At 46.1% G+C, this 18,566-nt stretch overlaps 1 protein-coding gene across 2 annotated transcripts in view; it reads right to left on the reverse strand.

Annotated features, from left to right (window-relative positions):
• Positions 1-15,627, reverse strand: part of LOC133352665 (pecanex-like protein 1) — a 58,211-nt gene extending 42,584 nt beyond the window's left edge. For both annotated transcript variants that reach the window (XM_061568443.1, XM_061568442.1), the window contains exons 1-4: positions 15,344-15,627; positions 11,928-12,115; positions 1,299-1,606; positions 544-667 (exon numbers count right to left, since the gene is read on the reverse strand). In XM_061568443.1, the coding sequence (XP_061424427.1) occupies positions 544-667; positions 1,299-1,606; positions 11,928-12,080 (585 nt within the window). In that variant the 5' untranslated portion in view covers positions 12,081-12,115; positions 15,344-15,627. The remainder of the gene's footprint in view (positions 1-543; positions 668-1,298; positions 1,607-11,927; positions 12,116-15,343) is intronic.
• Positions 15,628-18,566: the final 2,939 nt, after the last annotated feature.

Raw genomic sequence — 18,566 nt, forward strand, 5'->3', positions numbered from 1 at the left:
TGTCAGTTTTTTTGCCAGATAGAAGGGTAAAAAAACAATTATCAAGACTACACTGGTCAACACACTTTTTCTGGCATAAGGTATTCCAACGGTTTTAAGGTAATTTTGGGGTGCCAATTCCAAATCTGGCATCAGTTTTTGTCTATCACATCAGGGTTTTGAGATATCAAATATTGCATTTTCAATAAAAACTGCAGAGGAAAAATATTAAATAAATGTGGATATCTACATAAAATTATATTATAAACACACCATCCTAAAAATACAGCACCATATTTTAACACTAAAGCAGTCACTGACTCGCAACAACTTGCAATCATAAGTGACAGAGTTAATTTCGGGTAGAAATCAATGAAAATGGGGTATGCCGATAGCATAAAATTAAATGTGATAGAGCAAATCTAAGATCAGATTTGGAATCAGCACCCTGAAATTAGTCTAAAACAGCTGCAAAAGCTCAGGCCAGAAAAAAATGATTTTTTTGTTGTTGACCAGTGCTATTTATTGCAAAGCAGCAGCGACAAGTCCTTTCGTTGAGCTCACCCGATGCAGGTCTCCCGCGCAGGAGTTACGCGAGCTGCACGCTAGAGGCGGCGTTCCCTCCCTGTGCAGCTCCACCACCTCCACTTTGCCGCCACTGCCACTCGTGCTGCCCCCACCAGGGTCACTGCCGACACGAACACGATCATCATTTCTCTTCCTGTCAAGTCACTGGACACGATAAAGCTGACTAAACAATGATCTCTGTTGCAGCAACCAATGCACATTTGCACATGTGTTTCCCCAACCATGACAACATCCTCTTCCCAAGAAGAGTGCTTTCCACCCACATTCTCGTCCGAACTTCAAAATGGCTCACCCATATCCTGCCATGTGTATACCCACTCATGCATCTTTATATGTTTGGGTATACTGCTTATCACAACGTTGAGAGACAGAAAAAGAAACACACATATCGGAAATAAATTAGAAGAAAAGTGGGCTTGGGCAAGCCACGTCGCTAGAAGGGCTGATGACCCATGATCAAGAATAATGATGGCATGGCAGCCCAAGGATAAAAGAGCCAAGAGCGTGTGCAGGTGCTACGTGAATTATTAATCGCAGGACGCGATTAATGCCGACAGCATGGAAAGGCCTCACTCCAGCAGTGGAATGATCACGGTTGATGATACTCATGACGACCATGATGTATAATGGTGATGCAGCATACCGACCGTCCCTTGGCTACGGCACTGTGGTGCTACAGGGGGAGTAGGGGAGGGATGGAGAAGGGGGGGGGGGAGTGGGGTGTGCCTCACCCGGGCCCTCCGCTGTACTCCTGCCTGGCCCCGCTGCTTGGGCCGGGTCCCACTGGCGTCTCGTCGTCGTCCTGAAGCACGCCGGGAGGCCGCGAGCGGAGGTCCAGCATCTCAATGCCTCCTCCTCCGACGCCGCCGCCGCCGCCGCCGCCAGCGCCGCCGCCGCCGCCGCTGCAGCCGCTACGCTCCACCAACTCGCCCCGGTCAAACATCATGTGCAGCCGGTAGTTGACGGACTTCAGCGAGGTGAAGAAGATGGCGATGACGCCGCAGTAGATCCCCACCGACACCATGTTTGGAGGCAGCACCTGGACAAAACAGCCAGCAGAAGTTCAGCCAACTCTCGATTACCCAGGGTAATGGGAGGAGGGAGGTGGGGGGGGGGGACAATCTATCTATATACAGTATATAAAAGTCAAAAATTGTCTGTTTGTGGGTGTTTGTGGGTTTGTGTGTGTTCGCGCGCTTGCGAACGATTTGCCTCTCCAACGGTGGGGTTTACGAAAAATAAAAAGAGCCAGGTACCACGCCGTAAGCCCCGCGGTGAGCAAGCGCTATTCCTTTTTCACATCCGTCAACTTTAAATTCGTTTAATTAGCGATTTAGTGTGATTTGTGTGCGCTTCCCTTTTAATTATTTATTTCGCGTTCACAACCATACCAACTCACGCGCCTTTGGTTGGGGGGATGGCCCATGCCAAGTCGCACGCCTTCGGTGGGAGTGAGGGAGACATTTTCTTTCGCGTAAAAAATGCTATAAAAATACACTAAAAGCTGACGTTAATTCTTCACTGTGTGATGTCCCCCCCACCCCGATGCGTGCAGTTATTACTACTATACAGTCGCTAGATGCTACCACTATAGGCCGTAGATATTACTGCAAAGCGGCCGGGGAGAAGGTGGCTGGGGGGGGGGGATCAGAAGTAACAGCCCAGCCCCAGCCTGCCAAGGTGCCACCTCGGCCGGCTGGACAATCTAGGCGAGGCCGGAGGCTCTGCACGGGACGAGGCCTCACCACGCCACTCTATCAGGTGAGTACTTTGTGCTATACAGGCGATAAATACTGCTATAGAGTCAGCATGTACTACTGTAGTGATAGCAGGTACCACCACAGTCGGTATGCACTGCTGTAATCATAGCAGATACCACCAGTCAGTATGCACTGCTGCAGTGAAAGCAGGTACCACCACAGTATGCACTACTGTAATATATAGCAGGTACCACCACAGTATACTGCTCTAATCATAGCAGATACCACCACAGTCAGTACGCACTACTGTTAGATTTGTAAGAGTAGTTTTGAAAAAAAATTGAGACCCGGGCAACGCCAGGTACTTCCCGCTCGTCTGATATAAAACAAGAACACTGAAAATACGAAATATATCCACGTAAATAGATGAAACATATCTATTGTTTACGGATGTAGAACGGATGTGAAGACCTGCAATGTGACATGTGTTTATATTGTTTCCTATGGTAATCAAGAATAACGGAGTGGCAGCCAAAGAATGGAATGCAACCAAGAATACGTCCACCGGGAGAGCTGAAGCGATGTAATTTGGTCGTGCATAAGTGCAAGGTAGATTATTACATCACAGGATGACGACGACTTGGGAAGACCTTCATCCAGCAGTACATCGATCATGGCAGGTAATGGCGATTAAACTCATCGGTTTACTTGACCACACGGTCACAACTGAGAAACAGCGAGTCGTTAAACCAGCACGAGAGTGAGAACACGTTATTTATGTTTTCACAAGCACAATTAATCCGCAACCTGGATATAATGGGAGTTACCGGTGGTTGTTATTTCGAAGGCGACCACTAAGCATGTACAAATTCAAACTCACTTGTCTGCTTCCATTAAATACTACAAATAGCTCTTTTACAATGTACAACTGAGCTGCACCAGGCTGACTTGAGCACAGCCCGGTGCGGCTCAGTTTCATTCAAAAGGGGCCAGGTTGGTTTCCACTGCAGATGAGTTGTACTGGCTGATGTCAAACACAATGAATCTGTCATTAAGCCCTGATACTGGTCCTGCTTGGCCCCATGCCTAATTTCAGACATTGTGTGTGGATTGTGTATTTTGGTTTAGATCCTGCACGGTACGGCAAATAGCCAGTGATAAACCACCCACACTGTGAGGGCTCTGCAATGGCTCAACTTCGCATGTGGCAGTGGAAAAGGAGCATAATTGGGGCACATGAGTAGGTTGAAGAACACATTCATTTCATTTCTTGGTTGTTTTGTCTGGTTTGTTTGTCAATTTGCCTCATTTGTGCTGTCTATAGTGTGAGGTTGTACCGTCTCATTTGTACTGGATTCCCAATTTTCACTCTCTATAATGTAACGTTGTCTTGTTCTTCTTATTCGGGAATCCTCAGCTCCTCAGCTGAGGAACCCCTGCGACAGACTCCTCACTGCCAGTTTGGCGTCCGTCAGCCACAATTGTAAATCCTCGATTGCCTGTGGTGCGAGCATCGATTTCATAGCATGTGGTCTCAAATAATGTAACAACGTCCACTGCAACGGTGGCATTCGTAGTTAAGTAAACTTCACCTCCAGGATTGCCGCCGTGAAGCCTAACACCACCAGCACCTCTTAGGGCTGCAGGTATTACCGAGGCATCGGCAATACCAGGGGCCGGCAACCAAAATAACAAGAGCTGCCATTTTTGGGGAAATTGGTAAAAAAAAAAAATCACTCGATATTACAAGAGCCTGCAATGCACGTGAATACGAGACGCTCGATCACAAATAACGTCATGAAGCAGCGCTACAAGAGCCGCAAGTTTCTGACCCCTGGGCGATACGATTAAAAGGTAATGGCACAAGTCCAGCCTAAGTCCCAGAGTCCTCCTTTATACCTGATCGGCTGCCAGAACCGAGGTGAAATTGAGACAATTCTGTGCACGAGGCATCAGCAAAATCTGCCAAGGCGACATGCTGACGTTTTCAAATAATCTCTCTATAAATCGAGATGCAAGGAATCGTAGTTTAAAAGCTCTCTGAGCACCAATGCAGAGGATAAAAGTGAGCCTGCTCGAGCCCCATGCACTACTGTGGGTGTAGATAGGAGTGGGAGGATGGGGGGGGAGAGGTTGAACAAAGCCTTGCTGATCTAGGTCAAGAAGCATAAACCATCATGCAAACTCTGGTCATGCACGCAGTGGCTCTTGGCTGTTCGCACGCTTTCAGATGCGCTTCTGTGGCCAGTCTGGAACATTCTGTCTTCCGATATTAGGAAGCCACTGAAGCTTTGCACTTTTAAATTTTACTGGTAGGAACCACCTGGTTCCACCAGGCCACAGGGGATTATTGTGTCCGTCCGTCGTGCATCAAAAAATGGGAGGGGTGGGGCTGGGTGGAGAGGGGAGGGTGGGGAGGGGCTGGGTGGGGAGGGTGGGGAGGGGCTGGGTGGGGAGGGTGGGGAGGGGCTGGGTGGGGAGGGGAGGGTGAGGAGGGGCTGGTCACCCCGTGGTGCCCTTATAAAACTCAACGTTTAACCTACTCACGCCGGCTTGTGCCCGCCCTCACAGTCGGCCATATTTGCGGAATACACCACGCCGCCGTTGACCCTGGCCATTGACCGAGCAACCCAACGTTCTTACCAGCTCCCTCCGCAGGAATGTGTTCTCGATTGAAAACGAATTTCTTTAGAACTGCTTGTTATGTTTGTTATCCTTACCCCGCACCTCCGATGAGCACGGTTGGCCAAGTATGGTGCGAAAGAAGTTCAACATACATAAAAGACTTCTCTGCACAGCCTGGTCAACACCCAGGAAAGATGCCAACGGCAGTAATGACTGTGGAGGCTGCCAGGCTGTACAGAATTTATCGAACAGCCGAGAGTGCACAAAAGTGCAAGTCTGGACGAGGCAAAGAGAGGAAGGTGATTGCTAATCATTCAAAACTAGCCAAGTTGCTCAGCGGCAGAGCGAGTGCATCGCAACTGGAAGTTTGCAAGTTAAAATCCTAGTTTAGGGGTGAATTCAACCCATCACTCATCTGGGGTTGATAAAATAAGTACAACGTTGTGGGGAAGTCAAGTGGTTGTCCTATGGATAAACTTGTAACCCCCATAACAAAGTGCAATTTCTAACACTGCCTCCGGGTTATAAACCGGAGATGCGCACTGCCTAATTTGAGTAGGAATTAATCTTCCATTGTGGAGAATGGATGATAACTGCATATGTGGCCATAGTAGATGCACATTGCCAAATTTCCATCGAAGATCGTGGACAAGAAAAGCACTACTGGATTTCGTTGTTGGATTGCGTCTTCCTTTAGAGCAGCGGGTGGAAACCTTCGGATCTTTAAAGACTGCAGTGCAGCTTTAGAAATTTGAAAAAAATGGCTATCTTGTTGTTTCGGTTGCCGACTCCTGACCATGGAAGTCCAGTTCACCATGGAAGTCCAGTTCACCATGGGCAAGGGTTAGCAACCTACGGCTCCGGAGCTGCATGCGGCTCATGAGAGACTGTTTTGTGATGTTATTTGAGGACCACCTTGTATTCACATGCATTGCGGCTTTTGAAATATTTTATATTTTTTATTATTTTCCGAATTTGAAAAAATGGTTCTTCTTGTTATTTTGGTTGCCAACTCCTGCTTTAGAGTATGGCTTCACTACTCCGGTCTGTATAACCGTGACAACCACATGTGCCCATTTACACCTAAATGATGGAGCGAACCTTTGAAACACGAGCAGTCTTCTCGGTGCTGCTCCCACGGGTGTACGATCAAACAACGGGTGTCGCGGGTAAATTAGCCACCCACACATCCCACTGCAGCAGACACATTCAGTGCGGGTGGCAAGTAATACCTGTCTTTTTTTAAACAAATATGCAAAATCACAGCCTCTTCCTTTATTGCCGGCGGCACGCTGTGTTTTTACTTGAGTACGTTCAATGTATAAGTTCGCGCGGCACCGAGGACTATAGAGTCAAAGTCCAAGGATGAGATTTTACATCTTGGCAAGAATGTCTGAGAAACATCACCCTGACAATATTGCACATTGTTTGCAATGAGAGATGTTGGAACGTTTTTCACACGAAAGAATATAATGAAAAGGAACATTCGGCAATGTGTCCATTTGGCAAATTAGAATCTGCCCATGGTTACCCTGGGACAGTGGTGCAAACTCCATGTTACCATGGCAGAGGTCACTAACTCCATAGGATGACTAAAATGCAAACCCAACCAGGAATTAAACTCACAACCTTTGTGACTGCGAGGCAAAGTGATCTAACCAAGGCCGGTGTGAAACACAGTGACATTAACAAGAGTGTATAAGGCCTTTAACAAGGAAGTAAATTAATCATGTAACACGAGGCCACCAGTTTTAATTGTCGTACTAAACAATAAAACAGTGACATGACGACCTTGCTAAATCGCGAACAACTGCCCAATAATTAAGACACAAGCGGAGAGTTGAATAGAAAAACCCACAAATATTAATGAGAATTTAATGGCCAGTATCACTCATCGTCGACATTTCAATCACATTCAAGCGTCCAATTTTTCACTTTCAATACTTAACAGTGGCCCACTAAGCCACTGCTGACTGGCAGTGCGTGTGTCTGTAAGGATCGGAGTTTAAAACAGCTAAGAGACAGTGCCTACTTGTCGATAATAAAAAGAACAGCCAATGGCTGTATTTTCAATGGTGGGAGCATTGAATTGCAAACCAAGTCTAGGTGGTCATTACCCCCCCTGTACCTCTAATGCTTTTTTGAAGGACTACAAAAACCTGGTAAATGCAAAGTTGCAATGACCACCACATCCCTGGGAATTGATTATACTAAAGTGTATATGTGCTGGGAGCTTGAATGCTTCAATGTAGAATACGGTGGCACCAATGCATTACAAAACTGCACGTTTTGGCCTTATCATTGACACGCTGTCTGGTGAATAGCACAGCCAGTTAGCGTGCGATCCTTAAATAGAAGGTTGCTAGTTCACAACTTAGTCAAAGGGCAATGCAACCTGTCATCCTTTTGGTATCGATGAAATGAGTGGTACTTGGGAGGAAGTCAACTGTAGGTGCCCTATGGATTGACTCACTCCTGCCATACAAGGAATTTCCACCTTTACCTAATGGTTGTAAGTAGGAGATGAAGCACAACCTTGTGCACAACCTTGTGCTCATTTAAGACACATACAGTGCTCTTTACAATCCACCGCTGGATGCAATTCTCTTCACACCATGCGGGTTGTTGGGGTTTTTTTTTTTACACTTCACCATGCTGGTCAATGTGGGTTGGTAAAGGCTGGTAGCGTAGACAAGACAGCACAGAAATACGGTACAACATATTTCTCTCCAGTGCCATCTATTGCCCACCGCAAAGCCAACACTGTCGGCCAGTCGAGACCACTGCGATCACTGGCGAGATCACCAGAACTACCACAGAGGTCACTCCCAGGATCATCGGAAACAAAGGCACCAAAACCTGAATACCGGGACCACTACTCGAACACACTATTGGGCCGGCTGGGATTACCACCGAGACCGCAGAGATCACGAGGATCACTGCCGGGAACATCAGAACTACGACTAGAACCACGACTTGGATCACTGCGAGAATCACAGGGACCACCACTGCCAAATGTCCTTGTGTGGGGTTGTAATGACCATGCATTGTTATTATGGACACATGAGGCCCTTTCGAATTGATGCTTCGAAGGGCAACACTGCCAGGTTACTCCTCATACACATGGCTGAGTGCAGATATTTGCAGGGGTTATAGGAAGCCCTGCAGATTGATTCAGGGTGCGATCAATAGGAAGAGCGGATAATATCAGACTGGCCAAACTGAGTTTACTTTTCAACCAGGAAAGCCCCACCGAGTCTTAAGACTTCCTCACAGGAGGGTACTGCATTGGGGTGTTTGGGCAGTTACATTAATGAGATGTGTAAGGAAAGTGGAATACCCAGAAAACACTCATCCATGCGGGGTTACGATTTATAAAGTTCCACACAGATTCATAAAATGAATTGTGCCATCGCCAGGCCACCTCACAATCCAAGCCTATAACAACTGCTATTCCCAGGCAGTCTCCCATAAACACACTATCCAAGCTTACCCCTGCTTAAACTAAGTGCACACTACGATCCATCCTCACGATTATCCCCGACCTGACAAAACCGTGTCAGGAAATTGCTCCCATCCTGGATAGCAGCCCCAACAGGCGAGCGATTGTGCCACGATTCCCCGAGACAGTTTTACATCGGGGTTGACTCAAAAAACATCGTCGCTGACAGAAAATCCAGTAATGCACGCTTAGTTTTTTTCTTCCAAGGTCATTCAGGATATGGTCAAAATTACCACCAAAATTACCACAATGGAAAAACAAAGGTCAATATGCCGCGCATACAAAACAGTACGCAAACTGCAAAAAAACACACGCGTGTGCATGCACTGTATCGCATGGAGCACACACGCAGACCCTACACATGCTTCACCAAACGCGCAAATGCCCTCTTCGCAAATCTTGCCACAAAGAGACCATCTCTTGCCATGCATCTCAGCACGTGTCGACACAAGCCGCTGCACTGTGCAGAACCTGTCACCCCTCCAGAGAACTTTATTTTGAGGAGCGGTGGGGGGAGGAGATGAACAGGTGGTATTCTGGAAGATGCAGTTAATGTTCTGAAACTCCAATCAGATGTAATCCTTGCCACATCACAAAACCTGCAACAGATCCCTGACAGTAAACAACTCCACACATCAAATAATGGCAGGCGGACGCCAGATGCTACTCGCAGATGAACTTAAATGAACACAACACCAGGATTTGAGTGAATATACTTGAGGCTCAACAAGCAACATTCTAATTATAGGAGCATTCGACTCAGCTGGTTGCTCACCAAGTTCTGGTTGATGAAATGAGCACCTCTTTGTGAGAAGTCAACAGTGCTTGTCCTGTGGTGAGATTGGTCTCTACCATGAGCAATGTGGAATTTTCACCACTGGCTCAGAAAATTATCAACACCCCAGATTCATTGGGAGTGTGAAGAAGCTGAATTATTCGTTTGCAAAGATGAACTATAAAACCAAAATAGGTGATATTTGAAAATGTCATGAAGCTGCATATAAACAATGGTACCAACACAACTCGAATGCTCATCTAACACGATGCCACTGTGTTTGTGGTAAACCCCTCACTCAAATAGCATAAGCCACTCAAGCAGGAGAGCATTTGCATTAATAAAATTGGATCAACTGTGCTCGCTTCAACACACGCACACCACGAACACAAAGGCAGCCCCACGAGCACCAAGCTGGCACCACAAACAAACGTGGGGATCACTGGGGAGGAATAGGGTTCTCGATGCAACACTATTCCCAAGCAATGCCCCATAGGGAGGCGCCTTTGAGTGACATTTACTCGCACCTAATGCCCAGCAGATTTGCCAAAGTTATTGAACCATCTGCAGACAATGCCATGGGGAGCCAATGTGGTGAGGATGGACACAGATGGGTGGTGGGGGGTTTAATTCCAATAATGTTCACAGGATTGTGTTATGGTTTATGCTAAATAAAGCGCAAGATATTTTTTCAAAACATTGTGATCTTTATGCATCAGTTAAATATGGGCTTGCAGCTGTTTTAACCGAATTGATTCAATACACACCCATTAAAATAGTTCTCAGTTACAAGTGTTATGGTTTGTAGCACAACATATTTTAGCGTGATCTAACAAGTCTACATCGTTCCCTTAACTTCATCCGTGGCGCCAGCACCAAGTGGTCCAATCTTGCCAACAATGTCATGGGATCCTGTAAAGTCCATACTGATCACCCGGGCTGCACATTTGTTTTGAAAGTCACGTAGATGAAGCTTATTTTATCTAGTTGCTGAGGTTGAATTAGTGACAGTCAGCAGCCAGTTGACTATGTCACTAATGCACCCAACGACCCACTTATTACCCACAAACACCATCAGTGAAATCATAATTTGCGGGAATGATAAATATTCCCAATGTATTATACCAAAAAGGTCCACTGTGTGCGAGTGATTTAAAAAGCAAAAAAAAATGCACTCATTTGCTAAATAAAATATGATGGTCATTTTCATTGCCAAAGAGTTATCCATGTGCTGGGCACGGACGAATCAAAGCAGAAAACTACAGCAAAGGTTTTACGGTGTTCAGGACTATATTATTCCCAATATTAGTGCCAGTTTCAATGCCATTCACTCAATCTGGCTACACTTGGGAACCTGGCTTGAATTCTGCAATAAAAGTATTTATCAATGCTCTCTAGTGTTGAGTAGAAAGACCAAATGAAGTGACACCAGAAGTAGCCCTGTGGTGTAATTTTCTACGGTCATTTTCTTGAACCATGTCACAGTCCGCCAACTCAGAATATGTATTCACATTGACACGCAATAATCCGACTTTTAATTTATCCATAAAGCATTCCTGAATTTAAAGATCCTTTTTTAAGATCTTACTTGGCCATTTTCTGCTTGGATATATTTGTAAATATAAGGAACCACGCGACCAGAGATATGCACGCTTGAGGAAATAACACTTAAAATAACTGTAAGGATAATTTGATAACCTATTTGCTGTATCGACGTTTATTTGACAGATAATATATGACATGATTCCAATATAATTAATAACAAATAATAATTTACATTACTTTGTCAACCCACTGCTGGATCAAGGGTTCCCCATACACTTTGGTCATGGGAGTTGTTTGACCAGGACCAGGGCTGGCTCAAACATCACTTGCTACTGATGCTGGCAGTGACCAGGAGTCACACTTAGGTGGCCAGGTTAATGGTACACTGAGCTAACGAATGTGTCACCCTTTCCCCTACTCCATGACACAACTATGATGTCATTAGGGATTATTAAAAAAATACTTAATGGTGATTTAAATCCCAGTCGTAGCAACTCCATAAAGACATAACCATTATGAGCCTTAGGCACTAGGCCATGAATAGCAAGGGCATACTGTGACTTTGATCCAAGATTTAAAAACAACACTACAATTGTAGCGACATAAATGATGTCACTATAGTGTAGCGACAGTACCGAGTGAGTGGTACTGTTTGTGCGGAGCCTCTCTCTAGCACCAGAGGGAGTATACCATAGAAGAGGTTGGGTGAGGAGGACATAACAGTCTGGGTGAGCCCGAGGGGGCACGTGGCCGGATGAGGTGGTAACGAGGACCAGAGATGAGGTGAGAGGGACACGTTATGTAGGCCCTGAATCGTCGAGAAGGATCTGGAAAAGGGGCGTGGTCAAGGGCGGGGCCTGGCCACGCCGCAGCGGATAAAAGTCGAGTCCCGGCGGTGATGGTGGTGGTTCATCTCTGGGAAGAAATCCTCCGTCTTCGTGGGTCCTGGGTCTCCGGTCTTCACGCACGTGGACCAGGCAGCGTGTTGGTTGTCCTGGTCCGATTGAGTAGTTATCCCGTCCAGTATGTATATAGTTACTCGTGGTCACCACCCTTAGTCGTTATCCAGTTAAGTAGAGAGTTACCTGTTGGAACTAGTGAATAGACGTGTTGCCTCCAAGATCAAGTGTGCGCCTCAATTGAACCCACGACACAATTCCAAGACCATGCATCACAATGGCTATGCTGTGAGCAGGCAATGCAGAGAACTCACCAGGTAGAGCGTGAAGGGGAAGCAGAGCAGGAAGAGCCACACGTAGAGGTGGAAAGCATTTGAGAATTTGCTCTGATGCGGGTCAAAGCACCAGCCCCCAGTCAGGGATGCCCAGAGGCCCTGGCGGAGAAACTGCAGCGCCTGGGAGCCCATGTCTTGTTCTTCTCTTCTTCAATCTCCTCTCGAGTCTGATAGGAAGATGGACAGTGTCACCATTACTTTCACTGCACCTTTACTTTCAAAACCGTAATAAAAACTAGAAACTATTTTTTATTTTACCAGGTAAAAGTGACCTGACCACAATTGACAGCTCAACAAAGTGGCTTATCATGTGGACATGTATAGCAGCCATATACTCTAACTACGTGTTTCTAAATGGGGAGGGAAACATCTGAATACACAGAGAAAAATCCACACGACCACAGGGAGAACATGCAAACTCCAAATATAGAGGCGTCAGGGTCAGGCTCAGGCTCAAACCCACGACCTCCTTTATACCAGGCGAGGTAGTTAACATCTCGCCACCATATACAAACACATTGGCCACAATTTGACTCTTCAGTTTGGTGGCCTAAAGAAAGGCTGCCTGCATCATAAATGCAGTGTGGTGATGTGACATGACATGCAAGGCATTAAGGAAGGAAGGATCTTATGGTCACAATCACACCTCTTTAGATGACCTAGCGTGTATATTATTACCCTGATACAAACCTTTGTTCATTTTATTATGCAACAATCCACCAAGATGGTGCAATAATGCATTTTGTGGACTGTTGCTATCCTGAGATGTTCGAGCCCATGGTGGTGTTGTTTTAGGATGGCTCTTGACCATCACAGCAGGCAACCCAGCAGCGTTTGTTCAACATTCCACAATCAGTTCATGAGCCTCAGCGAAATAAAAGGCAATCCAGAGTTTAATAATTTTAACAAATATTGCTGGAATATACTGGTCCAGTGGTGCTTCGATGTTATTTTTTTAAGTTTGGGGTGGAAGTGTCTTGTTTGCCTATTTTCTATCACTTTTCTGATGTTGCGAGCCTCTATTAATTCTGCCATTTAAGATGTTGTGTATTTCCCTATCTGTGCTTTTAACTTAATCAGCGGTGTTTTCCTGCTTGCATCTATTAACGTGCTGTCATTTGAGGGTCATAAAAAGCTTCACCATCTGTACCAATGTCCTTTTTTTGCAATCACCTGTATATTTATATAATCCACTGCCAGATGAGGGCCTCTCCACACCTTGCATGGCAAAAAGGAATGTGACCATACTTCACCACGCGGGTCAGTGCGGGTTGAATGAAAGTCGAGGGGAGATTTGAATGACAATGGATTTCACTACGTTGCCCCCTATTGTCCAAAACGCCCATCACGCCTGTATTTTGACCAATAGCCACCAATCCAAACACTATCCAAGCACAATCCTACTTAGCTTCCGATATCTGACAAGATCGGACGCATTGCGGGTGATCTGGTCATAGGCAAGCATCTATTAATGTGCTGTAATTTAAGGATGATGTAGAGTAGAACTACGATTCCAAAACTGGCCACTCTCTTAACCACTTCTCACTGTGATGCAACCACCTATTATTGTACAGAACGCCAAGGCGACTTCTATGCCACTCCCTTATACCACCCAATTGTTGTACAGTCTGCGATCACCTATTACAGTACAGTACTGTCCACTCTCGGTATTTTAAGAACTGGTTTTACCCTTTCTGGCAATACAAAAATGTGTTAAGATGTTAAAACACCAAACAGAAACCTTTTGCAAGTTATCAGCCACACACGCTTGTGACGAGCATGCAGACAAACATGCTCTGATAATATATGCGTTGTCTTTGAAACTGTTCGCCTTTTTGGTATTATCTGGTCTGACACTGGTGAGACTTGGCCCTAAAGAAGGCTGTCTCTGGTGTAAGGCCACTCGGTTTCAAAGACAATGCATCAAATATGATTATCAGAGCGTGTGTGTTTGCATGCTCACCACAAGTACGTGTGTGGTTAACGCAGACTCGAATCATCTGGTAATCGAACATCTTAAAACCTGTTTTTTTTTGCCAGTGAAGGTAAAACCAATTCTCATATTTTGATACTGCCAAGTAGGGTCCCATGATCGAGGTATTTTGTTCCGAGATCCCACTCACCACATTCTTTCAACCTTCCACGGCTTTGTGCAACACTCCGGGGTACCGTCGTAATTCAAGACGCGGGTATTACATTTCTCCGCATACACCCTCGATGTACACGCATCTTGCGGGCACATACTAACGTAGAGCTCCGTCGACAAGAGTTCGTCCCCCCGGCGATGTCAGTGTCTGTGCCGACTGGGGATCAATTTGTCTGCTGTGATGAAGACAGTGAGACGATGATGATCACGATGGTGACAGCGAGTACGGTGGTGGTGGTGGTGGCAATGGTCGTATCAACAATTACTAAAAGGCGGAGGAGAGTAATGACGGTGATGATGGTGATACACTCACGATGACAATGATGACAATGACACCGATAGCCATCATCACGATCGTGATGATGATGGTGGTGATGATGGTGATGATGATGGTAATGATGGTGGTGGTGGTGACCATGGTCGTATCAACGACGATTACTAAAAGGCGGAGGAGAGTAATGACGGTGATGATGGTGATACACTCACGATGACAATGATGACGATGACACCGATAGCCATCATCACGATCGTGATGATGATGGTGGTGATGATGGTGATGATGATGGTAATGATGGTGGTGGTGGTGGTGGTGACCATGGTCGTATCAACGACGATTACTAAAAGGCGGAGGAGAGTAATGACGGTGATGATGATAAACTCACGATGACAATGATGACGATGACACCGATAGCCATCATCACGATCGTGATGATGATGGTGGTGATGATGGTGATGATGATGGTAATGATGGTGGTGGTGGTGACCATGGTCGTATCAACGACGATTACTAAAAGGCGGAGGAGAGTAATGACGGTGATGATGGTGATACACTCACGATGACAATGATGACGATGACACCGATAGCCATCATCACGATCGTGATGATGATGGTGGTGATGATGGTGATGATGATGGTAATGATGGTGGTGGTGGTGGTGGTGACCATGGTCGTATCAACGACGATTACTAAAAGGCGGAGGAGAGTAATGACGGTGATGATGATAAACTCACGATGACAATGATGACGATGACACCGATAGCCATCATCACGATCGTGATGATGGTGGTGGTGGTGACGATGATGTTAACCGAGATGCTAAAACCCACGACGCAAACCACGCGTCCGCCAAACCCCACCACGGCAGCCCAACGCATTTGTTGTTGTTGTTGTCAGTCTGAGGCGACCTTAGAGGATGTCCCCAAGTCCCCTGTCTGTCTGCCAGCGAGAGAGAGAGAGAGAGACACTCACCCAAGCGACCGCCGAGAGCGGTGGAGGAGGAGGAGGAGGTTGACACCAACACACCTCCTGGGCCCTGAAGAAACCCACTCTCTCTTCGCTGCCAAAGCAGCCGCTGCCTGGCGGGTACGACTCTCAAGCAGGGCTCGAGACGACGAAGAGGAAGAGGAGAAGGAGAAGGGAGAAGGAAGGAGGAGGAGAGGGAAGCGGGGCCCCGAGTTAGAGGCGGGCTCCCGTTTCTTCGGCTCCCCCGGCCGCTAACGCCGCCGCCGCCGCCGCCATGGAGCAGAGCGATCGCCTCCTGTTCGCTTGTGGTGCTGGCGACGTCACGACGGTGGCCGGAGGGGGGAGGGGAAGACGAGTCTATGACGTGCGCCGGGTTTTACAAACGCGAACGGCCATGATGGTTAGTTCAAAGAAGGGCCCCGTGCAATTGTGTGTGTTGTGGAGCCGCGGTTGAACTTAATGTGTCACTCGAAAGGGACGGTTCCCGAAACGTCGGCTGTTATTTATTTATGAATTCCTCCTCCCCCCCCCCCACGTTTTTTCCAGTGCTATGGATGAACGTGTTGATTTGTTTCTTATTTCATACCTGTCAACTCCTTATCAGTGCCCTTTCTTATTACAGACCAATTGAGACCCACTGTGCCCTTATACATCTCAAAGTTCATCCTACACAGTTCCATCACAAGGCAGAAACAGAACCAAATAAACAAAAACAATGTTTTGCTCGTATTGAAGCGGCTGTACGCCGTATGGAATTGAAATCTCTATTTCCCTGTACAGTAATACGGGTAACCCCTATGGGTTTACAGGTATATATGTTATTTGTGTTTGTGCACCACTGCTAACGCAGCATAACCACCACCAAACATTATGTGTGTGTTGTTTAGTTCAACTTGCTCATCGTATATGGGGCCGTCCATAAATGACGTCACGCGATTTTGGACTATTTTTGACCCCCCCCCCCCCTTCGTCACACGGCGTCACAAACAGTCAGACCCCCCTTCAAATGTGACGTCACAAAGCTCTGCCCCCCCCCCCCCCCCCCAAATTAAAACATGCTTCAAATCGCTTTAAACTATTGTCATTGTAGTGCATATTTAATGTGGCGCTGCACTCTGATGTTGTAAAAAAACATTTATTAAAAAGTCTAATTAAGTAGAACGTATTGTCTATATCACATTTCTCAACCCCCCCCCCCCCTCGTCACACATCGTCACAAATGTCTGACCCCCCCCCCCTAGGTGCGTGACGTCATTTATGGACGGCCCCTATGAGCCAAGGCCTTTGTTGAACCAATGGTGCCGAGGTTCTGCGCCCCCATGGCACAGCGTGGCCGATGTGTTTCACAGCAAATGTGGTGGTGCCACGACCCCGCCCTGAACACGCACACACGCAGGGTCCCGGTGGGGGGTCGCCTGGCACCATGGGGTTTCATCCCAAGGGCCCCTAGCGGGGGTGTGCAACGGTTTCCCGGTGCCAGGAGATGGTCCGACAGCGCCCCCCCCCCCCAAATTACATTGTGGCCCCCCTTAAATTGGCTTAACATTTAAATTTCGAAATTCCTCTTGATATGCAAATTATTTTGTCAAGACGCTCTTCGCCCCTCCATCCCAGCATAAATAGTCGCTCCAAGTCTGGGGCATGCCATTCAGACTCTGTCTACTTGACAGACCTTTTCTCCACCTGAGGACGGCTGCTTGCGTTTTGGCCGAAACGTCGCGAGAATTATTTTATTATGTTTTATTTTTAATTATTTTATTATTTTCCTTCTACGTGACTTTACCGAAAGAACCAAGAAGATGGCTTAACATTGTCTGGGCGCACAGAAGCTCACCGGGCTAACCGTATGAGACGCTCACAGCACGGGTGAGGGGCCAGGGGGGAAATATTAAGAACCAAAGAGTATGGATTCCTGCAGTCACTAAACCTTCAAATCAATATTGAACCGCCTCTACGGGGAGGGTTTCTACACAACAGTTAGATCTTTTAACAGACTGCGAGACAAGAAGGCTCACTTGATTGAGTTTCTCAACTTTCTGAAGATATGCCGCAACACCAAGGTAATACCGATCGCACATCTGCTGCTGTCACTTCTCCTCCCAATTTCCGACAGCCTAAAATCGGTCTTTGCTAAAGGGTTGAATTTCTTATATAAACTCTTGTTGCAGCAGCTATTTCTCCTACGTCAGCAGTCCTCCTGCTGTTTTTGTTTCACACCTGATGACGGCTGCTTGTGTTGCGATCGAAACGTCGTGATCTATTCGTTTTCTATCTACGTGACTTTATCAAAAAAAACAAAGAGTATGGATCCCTGCAGTCACGAAAGCTTAAAATCAAGACTAAATTTGACACAAGGCATCATTTATACCATTGGAACCTCATTTGCCAGTAAAAAATATGATAATAGTTTTTTTACCCTTCTATCTGGCAGCAAAACTGACACCTTTGTTGCCAGATAGAAGGGTAAAAAAACTATTATCATATTTTTTACTGGCAAATGAGGTTCCAATTGTGTAAATGCTTACCCCGAGCTCTCATACTCTGATGGTGCATTGTCTTTGAGTTGTGCGCCTTTTGGCGTCATCTGGTCCAACCCATGTGAGACTAAGCTCTAAGGAAAGCTGTCTCGGTTGTGGACCAATCAACTTCAAGGACAGTGCATACATTATCAGAGTTATGTTTTTTGTTTGCATTAGGACTGCAGGTATTGTGGTCTATGCAAACATGACTCCTTGTAAAAAAAGGTGTCAGTTTTGTTGCCAGATAGAAGGGTAAAAAAACAATTATCACAAGGCATCATGTCTGCATTAACCACACATACTTGTGATGAAACATTAAAATATATACTTTGATAATTATCAAATGTACTGTATTATAATACAGTAAAGTCTATGCATTGTCCTTATAACTGGTTGACCCACAAATTATATTATTAAACCATATCTGTTCGCATGTTTTACCACAAGAATGTGTGGTTAATGCAAACTCGATGCCTTGCAATAGGCATCTCAGAATCAGAATATGTATTTATCCTGGAGAAATCCGATGAGCTATGAAGCAATTTTTTTTGCTACAGATGTCCAGTGGGGCGGGTCAGAACGTTATTTAGATTATTTCGATTATTTGGCTGCTATAAATGTTCACATCATAAGCCACTTTGTTGAGCTATCATTTGTGGACAGGTTGCTTCTGATAAAACACATTCCTGCGGAGGGAGCTGGTAGGAACG

This window comes from Lethenteron reissneri, chromosome 41 (assembly GCF_015708825.2).
Source record: "Lethenteron reissneri isolate LAM-NWPU_2019-01 chromosome 41, ASM1570882v1, whole genome shotgun sequence".
NCBI lineage: Eukaryota > Metazoa > Chordata > Hyperoartia > Petromyzontiformes > Petromyzontidae > Lethenteron > Lethenteron reissneri.